The sequence below is a fragment of the Centropristis striata genome, chromosome 13 (genome assembly GCF_030273125.1).
Source record: "Centropristis striata isolate RG_2023a ecotype Rhode Island chromosome 13, C.striata_1.0, whole genome shotgun sequence".
Classification (NCBI taxonomy): Eukaryota; Metazoa; Chordata; class Actinopteri; order Perciformes; family Serranidae; genus Centropristis; species Centropristis striata.
In genome coordinates, this window is record NC_081529.1 from 32,185,073 (window position 1) to 32,195,112 (window position 10,040).

Below are 10,040 nucleotides of genomic sequence, written 5' to 3' on the forward strand. Positions count from 1 at the left end.
ACTGATGTTTAACTTAAAACTGCTTTATATATATATATATATTTACTAGTTTTTTTTCACAGGGTCTATTTTGGAGAGGAGAAGACCTCTCCGAAGACGAATTCAGCTCCTGGTAAAAACCTCCTGAATGTACTTGTACTTGTACCTGTAAAGGGAATGGGAAATGACAATCTTATTGGTTTAAGACGTGTTACACCCAAAACACATCTTTGATTAATTAAGAGAATAAATCTTACTCACAGATCTTGCGCCATTTATCCAGCAAAGTCCTGGACACAGCTTAAATGCACCATGAACTAGACCGTGCCATAGAAAGTTTAAATAGGGCCGGTAAACTCACATATTCCCATGTGGGTGTGCATGAAAATATGTCATCAAGATGTCACCTCTACTGTATCTAATCACTTTTGCAATACTGTTTCTGACCTATCGTCTATAATAAAGCTGATCAAACTGAAAGGGAAAATAAAGCATGTCCCCATCAGGTGAGCTGAGCTAATAAAAATAATGTTTTGTTTAACTCCCAGGTTGTTATAATGTTAAAAAAGAGTGATTATATTGGACATTACTGCTATAAGTGACTAAAAAGAAAGTTTGTGGGCTGCCAACATCAAGACTCGCATGCAGCTTACATGCATTATCTTGCAAATTTTCCGCTCCAGTAAGTGTTCTTAAAAGATATGAATCACTAACACTTAAGTGTTTGCAATAAAGTATTCAGTCATGTCATGACAGGACGAGGTTCCTGCTGCCAAACAGTGGAGTTACTATCTCCTGCGTGGGCTCTGCGGCCTGCACAGGTGAAGCAATATACACACTTTTTCCATTTAAGATTAGTGACAAAAATCTTTCCAATCAAATCTACAAGTGAATCCGATGACTTGAATTTAACCCATAAGAACCCACAGTGACACGGGTGTAACAAACACTTTAAATGTTCTTGAATCTCCCATATTCAGCTTTATGCTTCACATTAACTCATTAAATCCCTAAGCGAGACATACTTCAAGTGACTTCTCTGAAATATGTGTGTGACTTGAAATAGAAAAGTGGAAAAAGTAGCTAATTTCAAAAAGCTTATTTTTTGTTACGGGGCTAAGTTTAAACCATAGACTGTTTAAACCCATTTAACAATCCTAATCCGTTAATAGGGAACTGAACAAATTAAAGTCACAATTTTGATATATGCTATGGAGATGCAAACAAAAAGGCACATGGTTATTTGTTTTTATTTATTGTTGATTTATTTATATTAATTGTGTGCCTTTTTAAAATAGTTTTGTGTCTTTTTTTTAGTCATTTTGTGTCTTTTTGTAGTCATTTAGTGTCTTTTTTTAAATATTTTTTCTTTTTTGATAATTTTACTTTTTGATAATTCAGTGTATTTTTTTTTGTAATTTTGTGTATTTTTTGGTCATTTTGTGTCTTTTTTTTAAAAGTAATTTTGTTTCTTTTTTAAGTAATTTATTTTTTTCTGTCATTTTGGATGTTTTTTTTAATTTTTTAATTTTGTGTCTTTTTTTTTGGTCATTTTGATGCTGCCTCCAGCGGCCCCCAGGTAATTTGAGTTTGAGACCCCTGATTAAGGATTACTGGGTCTGGGTTCTTATGGGTTAAGGTCACTTATAAGTTTGGGGTATTTTACTTCATGCAGCTATTTGAGGTGGTAAGGTAAATGCATGTGTGGCTGTTAATGCACTTTATCATCCTAATACCCATGTCGAGATGTCAGTGCACATGTTCCACCACACATCAGAACCTCTCTGAGCCTGCCATTATCTTTTTACAGGCTCTCTCCTGGCCTCGGGCCTACAGTACAGGCAGTCTGTTGTGTCAGTTGACACCCTCAGCAGCCAGCATCACAGAGCCGCATTCTTGGCTGCAGATAATAAACACAGAGCAGAGTGGACACTTCAGAGCAGGCTCCACACGACTGAGAGGGGAGGACCAAACCCAGCAGAGACAAGACATAGACTGTAGGCCTCCTGCAATCAGGGGAACTCCACATTCCAGATGATATCAATGACACTGTGTAGCACAGCGTAGGGCAAAGTGGAAGTGATGGATAAGTTAAATGCATTCAAGCCCTGTGCACAACCAGAGCAGTTTGTAAAGAAATACTTGTTGGACAAATTGAGCTTTACCAAGCCACGCCCACTCAGTTAGCTACACCTGTCACCTATCTACGGTGGCCCTGAGAGCTCACAGCGCTGCAGCTTAAGAAAACACAAAAAAAAACAAAAAGTAAAACAACAAAAAAAAAAAGTTTTAACACACATTTTTTATGAAACGAGTGAATTATCCTCATTGAACCATGATCTGTGAGAGGCAAAGAACACCATTGCACTAAATATTGATTAAAATGGTTAGTAATGGGGTTATTAATGAAATATAAAAAATGTTTATTGGGATTTTTTAGTTTCTGACACTTTTGGATAATTAAACATGCCCTGGGTCAAAAAAAAGAAAGAAAGAAGAAAACACATGCAAATACACAAAACACAAGCAAACTGAGAAAGCATCTTCATCAATTTGACAACACGAGCGCAGCATTTAGAAAACGCCCTGCAAAGACCACAACACAACAGAAGTGTTTCCAGATGACATTTAAAAGTGATGCACACGTCTGGACATGCATGGAATTATCAAGTTATTTCAAGATAATTATAATTTCATGTTATAACATGATAATTTCACATTATAACGTGAAATGATCATGTTATTTCATAATAATTATATTTTCATGTTATAATGTCATATATAGCGTTAGCCCGCTAGCCTGTGTCACATTGCAGTTAAACAAATCAAATAAATGAAATGAAACATACAATGATACATGTTTTAGTTTGTCTCTCTCAACAGCACCGAGTTGGTCTTGGTCTTGTTAGGCTGCTAACGTTAGCATGCTATCGATCGGTGGCTAACTTTAGCATGCTATCGATCGGCCGTTAACGTTAGCACGATATGATCGTTATAACATTATAACGTTAAATCGTCATTATCTTGAAATAACGTGATAATTCCACATGCGTATCCAGACATGTGCATCACTTTTAAGTGTCGTTTTAAGTCTTTGTAGCGCTTTCTCTAAATGCTGCGTTCGTGTTGTCAAATTGATGAAGATGTTTTCTCAGTTTGCTTGTGTTTTGTGTATTGCATGTGTTTTCTTAAGTTGCAGCGCTGTGAGCTCTCAGGGCCACCGTACCTATCTTTGTATGCTGCCTTAAATTTTCTCAAAGCTCAGAGATCACCAGTTGTGATATGTTGGCCTTGGAGTTTATTTTTCAGTAGCTATTTAGTTAATACATTGAGTTATTCTTTGTAATTTCATAGTGCCAGCTTTGAACAACCTGTTATTCAACTAGCAAGGTGTCCTATCATGTGAGCTCAAGATTTATGTTTGCGCTGGACGATAGTCTGGCCTGTCCCCCATTAAGATGTACCAGGACCAATCAGAGATCACACCAACATAATCGACCACGATGACATAAAGTTCAGGCCACTGCTTGCCAAACAGTCATAGCTGCTCCCAGAAGAACTAGCGCTAATGCTAGTGCTAGAACAGAAAACGTAGTCATAAGTGCATTTATTGCTGAAATAGATGCAATAACAACCATTACGAAGCAGAGACATTTCCACAGCTCTACCAGTTTATCCAAAGTGTTCATCCCGTGCAGTGATATTTTTTTCCTAGGTGAGTGAAGGCATGTCCCACATTACTTTGCATCTGCCTTCACCCACCTAGGAAAAAAATAACTTCCCATGTATCCACTACACAGTGTGACGAGATGGTGTCACATTTTTTTTGGCACACTGATTGGCTGAAGGAGTTTGTCTGTCAAGATAAAGTACTCCCTAAACTCTTACCATGCTAGGCTTCTACATGGAGCAAAATCCAAAGCTTAATAGAAGTGTTGTGCCTAGTTAGGGTTGCTTTGCATGATTGGGGTTTAGCAGTGGGCGATTTGTAAAACCAACAGGCACATCATGCTGGAGGAGAAAAGTCACCTTTGATAGGTATGATGAATAAACCATTAAATAAAACCATTTATCATATTTCTGGGCATCGATTCAGTCTGTCGTTACAACTCAAACAAGTCAAGTGACTTTCTGGCTTCTGATCATATTTTCAAAGTAATCTCCCTAAAGTCAAACCTGCAGCTCTATGACACCACTATGCTAGATCATACCAACCAGAGTACTGTATGTGCATGTCCACGTGTGCCAATACCTTATTAGTCCATTATTCACAGGCTTCTAGGAAGCCAAATTGAGGGTTAGACCATCCTCGGCATGCTCTGCTAGATGACAGGGCAAATATGTCTCAACACAGTTTATAGCTCGACTTTCAAGTTACCATCTAACAATAGCTTTAGGCTCTGAAGCAAAGCCTCGCTGACTCTCCAGTATAAACAGGCTGAAAGCCATAATGCAGCGCGGAGTGAGGCATTTGTCACACAGGTACAAGTAGTGGGGTAAGGCGTGTATGTGTGTGTTTTGAGTAGCACATAAAAGCACATACCAGGAGGAGTGTACTGGGAAAATAATGACTCTATGTGTGTGTTGGAGTGGGCTGTTATTCATGCAGGTTACTCATTGATCCAGACGACTTGAGGGAGGGAGTGGTGTACAAGGCGGGGATCGGCTCCGCGAGCAGCTGCGAGGGGCTGCATGAGTGAATGCAGACACACACACACACACACACACTTGTATACAACATACACATATCTATACATAAGGTCTAAAACTGGAGCCAGATACACACACACACTCTCTCTGTGAGGGTATTTGCGTACAAAACACACACATGCTGACACACAGGCCGACCTTTCTCTCTGAAAGTCACCCCTCCGCATCTCTGATGCTTGTCTAAACACCCCTACACGTTAGAGAGGAGGGCCTTTCACACACACACACACACACACACACACTTTGTTATTAGACAATTCCCCAAGTGGAGCTCTGACAAAGAATGTGACAGCTTCACACAAGTCGCGGAGCAGAGAGAGAACACACACTAGGGAGGAGGAGGAGGAGGAGAGGCAGCATGACCCAACATGCACTTGGCTCCGATGGAAAACCGTCGGACGCTCCATCGCACAAAGAGGAGCCGGGAAAGCCGGCATTCCGCGGGATAGGGTTGTGTACACTGGACTGAGCCGGAGCTTAGAGGGGGGGAGGGGGGGAGGAGGGTAAGGAGGTTCAGAAGATGATGGAAGTGATAGAAAGCAGTGCTGGAGAGAAAGAAGGAGTACTAATACCACACTGTGAAAATACCCCACACAAAGTCCTGCAGTCATAACCTCTTCTGTCAGTGTTTTCAAGTCAAATCACCTATATTGTCTTTATATAGGCAGCTATACAGCAGAATTAAAAGTGCCACTGCATAAGGTGCATAGTTAAGACAATTATAACACAAAACATGAGTAAAACATTTAAAAATGCCGAGCTAAACAAGGACACAAACAAGAACAAGGACATGTGGCTTGTTTCTATGTTTCGTTATCTTTTTATTATTATTATTTTCTCCTTTTTTTTATGTAAAGCGCTTTGTGTTACATCTCTCTTGTATGAAAAGTGCTATACAAATAAAGTCTGATTGAAGGACAGAAACAAGAACAAGGTATGTGTTGCACATATATTTTACGTCTATATATGATGTTTTGGATTAATATTACTGATGCAATTCATGTGTAAGTTGCATTTTGCTGCTGCAGATGACGTAAAAGTTGTGCTCATTTTATGTACTGTTGGGTAGTGTAATCTACAGCAATGCAACTGATTCTTTAAGATCATCATGTTTGTAGCATGAGAACCATGTGTCTCTAAAAAGTTAACTTTTCATGGTGTCAGTAATACAGCCCTGTTTATTGTCATTATATAGGCAACTATATAATGAAATTGAAAGTGCCACTGCATAAGGTGCATAGTTAAGACAATCATAACACAAATCAACATGAGTAAAACGTTTAAAAATACCGAGCTAAACAAGGACAGAAACAAGAACAAGGACATGTGATGTAATAAATAAGCATAAAAATAAATAAATGACGACTGAAAATGCTACAAAATCATAGATGAGGTTGATAGTATGTGTTGTACATATTTTGCGTCTATATATGATGTTGTTGGATTAATATTACTGATGCAATTCATGTGTAAGTTGCATTTTGCTGCAGATGAAGTAGAAGTTGTGCTCATTTTATATACTGTTGGGTAGTGTGATCTACAGCAATGCATCAGATTCGTTAAGATCATCATGTTTGTAGCGTGAGAACCACTTGTCATTAAAAAATCAACTTTTCATGGTGTCAGTAATACAGCCCTGTTTATTGTCTTTATATAGGCAGCTATACAGCGAAATTGAAAGTGCCACTGCATAAGGTGCATAGTTAAGACACTCATAACACAAACCAACATGAGTAAAACAAGAACAAGGACATGTGGCTTGTTCTTGTGGTCTTGTTTCTATGTTTCGTTATCTTTTTATTATTATTATTTTCTCCTTTTTTTAATGTAAAGCGATTTGTGTTACATCTCTCTTGTATGAAAAGTGCTATACAAATAAAGTCTGATTGAAGGACAGAAACAAGAACAAGGACATGTGATGTAATAAATAAGCATAAAAATGAATAAATGACGACTGAAAATGCTACAAAATCATAGATGAGGTTGATAGTATGTGTTGCACATATTTTGCGCCTATATATGATGTTTTTGGATAAATATTACTGATGCAATTCATTTGTAAATTGCATTTTGCTGCAGATGAAGTAGAAGTTGTGCTCATTTTATATACTGTTGGGTAGTGTAATCTACAGCAATGCATCCGATTCTTTAAGATCATCATGTTTGTAGCATGAGAACCACATGTCTCTTCAAAATCAACTTTTCATGGTGTCAGAAACACACTGTTTTCAGCTTTGAGATGATGAATTTTCTCAACCCCTAAAGCAAAAAAAGATTTTGCATCCCCCTCAGTTTATGAGAAGTATTAAAATACGGAGACATGTGTTTTTTACTGGAGAGGAAGTGGATGTTAAATTGTGATCTGAAAAGTGCTGTCATATAAATATGGTGGAGTAAAATGTGCAATATTTGCCTCTGAGTTGCAGTGAAGTGGAAGAATTTTAATCTAATTTTAGGAAAAACAGTTAGAGCATAAAAAACATACCACCATATGCATAAAGTCAGAGTAGTTCTTTAATGCAATCAGGAGAGTTTGATCTGCATTTGCATTTATCAGTCGCTGCAACATCCAACATCACAGCACTGTTATGCAATCTGTCTGCTATAAATCTGTGCATGTGAACTCCTAACTAAAATGAATAGTGTTTTTGAGAATCGATACAATATTGCAAAACATCACATTGCAATACTTGAATTATTTGATATTTTCTTCAACCCTTAAATGGCAACACAGTCTTGCAGATATCTTTGATAAGCTGCACGCTGTGTAATAATACCCAGCTATGATAACCTCTGCATATTTCGCAATAACCACAATCAGATCCAGCAAGTCCCAGAATAAAGCTTGTAAAATAAATCAAGTCATTCTTCAGGGTATTAGCGGGGAGGAGTGAATGAACTGCACCATAAAGCTGTCAGTCAAAACAGATTAACTGCCTAACTGTCTCATGATTGGAGTAAACAGGATAGGATTGTAATATTTAACATATTTCTTCTACAAACACTACCTGTGTGCATTCCATTTTTTAGTGTCACACTGTTGTTTTGCTCTTTGGGGCCTAATAGAAACTTTTTTGCCTGAAGCAAACTTTTGAGCTCAGCTCTCTGTGCCACCTTCCTGTCATGATGTCATTCATATGAATGTGTGTAAGGCTACAATCAGAGATCATTGGGGCCTTTGGAGAAGACGTTTTTACAACCACACCCACAGATCCATGTGTGGGCCTTGTGTTTAAAATGATTTTTATAAAAGGCAAATATAAAAGAGGAATAGCTTGAAATGTAGAAATCTGTGGAGGAGCAGAGATTTTTCTTTTTCTTTTTTTTAACCCATAAGAACCCAGACCTAGTAATCCTGAAAGGAACATTATGGGGGATATACCACAGACCAAGCGGACCACATAGAACACATTTATGATGTTTAAAAAAATAAAAAATAAAATCTACCCCTAAATGTCAAAGATCTGTGATGTGACATTGGGCACATTTTCTACTTACAAATGTGCCTTTTTCTTTGCATCTCCACAACATATATCAAAATTGTGGCATTCATAGTGCTGTTTAACAATAAATTATTTTTCAGATTTTTAAAAACAAATAACCATTTGCCTTTTTGTTTGCATATCCATAACATATATCAAAATGGTGACTTTAATTTGTTCAGGAAATATGGTCAGAACAAGTTAAATGCAATACAGGACACCCTATTAACGGGGTGAAGTCACTTCTTGTCACAGTCACATGACCACCACACCAGGATGTCGAGTATATGTCACTTTAGGGACAGGGATTTAATGAGTTAATGTGAAGCATAAAGCTGAATATCGTTAGCCTCATAGCATAATTGCCTAAGTCATTTTTTGGCCAAATTGTGATATCTTTACTTTACTCTCCTACCACTGCTGCATCTTTCTGCCTTATTGCCTATGTTCTCCCTATCAGAACACTTGTTAGAGTCCAAAATCACTTTCTGCCTTAGTCATCTCCTTGACTTGGGCCAAACTACATTATTAAGAGAAAAATTGCCTTAGTCAGGGCATATTCTGCCTAAGTCACTTTTAAATGTTATGAAATCGATGTGTTTATTTTTTTATGCAAACTTGTTCACACTTCTATTTGAACTTACTGTTACAATATCAATTAAAAATACCAATGGGCTTACTAAAAATTGTGTATTTTCTTGTTTCCCGAAAACGTTCAAATATGACTTAGGCAAATATGCTATGAGGCTAACGATATGTGATTCTAGAAGATTTAAAGTGTTTGTTACACCCCTGTCACTGTGGGTTCTTATGGGTTAAACACAAAAAAAACTATTGCTGTTAAACATTTACCTGAAGTTACGTCAATCTTTCTCCCTGTGCGTCTTTAGCTCTCTTGACACACTCGTGCACGCACGTACACACCAACACTTTCCCAAATTACCAAACTTATCTGGAGCACGCGCTTACCTGGATTTGAATATTTCTTCATGGCTGCAGATGTTTCCTCTGTAGCAGTTCTGCAGCGTGAAAGTCTTGATCAGTCGCTCCTATTCCTCAGTGTGTGTGTGTGTGTGTGTGTGTGTCAACGGGACGTCAGTATCCGTAACTTTTTCCAAGTTTGTTCTTCTTCTTGCGCGCTCCTCTCTTTCTCTCTCTCTGTTCCTCTGCCTCTCCTGGACGGTCAGCTCTCCAAACGCACCTGAGCGCAGGTAAATTCACTCCTTCCTGAACTTAATCCCGTCTTTATTCCCACCGCACTCTGTTGGGAATGGATACAATCACACCTGCGCTCCTGACGCACGCCCAGTCCAGGAGCGGGAGTGGTTTACTGTAACTGTGGGGGCTTTCACCTATCAAAGCTCAGAGGTGGAATAAAGGCAGGTTTGAATCCTATTTGTTGTAGGATTGTGGGTTGAGGAAAACTACCTGAGGCAAATAAATAATTTGGACAGCCCAGTAAGCCTGAAATGAAGCAGGGCTGCCCTGTTGCGCAACATTTAAAGGAGCATGCGCGTAAGTGAATAACTGTCATCCATCAGCAGAAGCATTAAAAGCTTAATACCGAGATTTAACCTCTTCAGAACACGATTATGTTCCAAATATTGTAATGGTGGATTCCTACTGTAAATGCACCTGCACATAATTAGCAGGAAGAAAAAAATAATCACTAAAATACATGTTTCTGTCCACTCCAAGAGACAAAGAATAGTGTTAATAGTAAAAATAGGTAACACTTTACAATAACCATCATTTATAAATGGTAAACAGATAGTTTATTAATGTTTAATCATCATTTATAAACCGTATATAGGCCATTTAGAATGGTAAATACATAATTTATTAATGTTTAACTAACTACATCATTTA

General features: G+C 38.0%; 1 protein-coding gene across 1 annotated transcript in view; it reads right to left on the bottom strand.

Annotated features, from left to right (window-relative positions):
* Positions 1-9,507, bottom strand: part of LOC131982917 (septin-9-like) — a 171,708-nt gene extending 162,201 nt beyond the window's left edge. Inside the window, exon 1 of the mRNA XM_059347511.1 lies at positions 9,141-9,507. Coding sequence (XP_059203494.1) covers positions 9,141-9,162 — 22 coding nt within the window. The 5' untranslated portion in view covers positions 9,163-9,507. The remainder of the gene's footprint in view (positions 1-9,140) is intronic.
* Between the last annotated feature and the right edge of the window lie 533 nt (positions 9,508-10,040).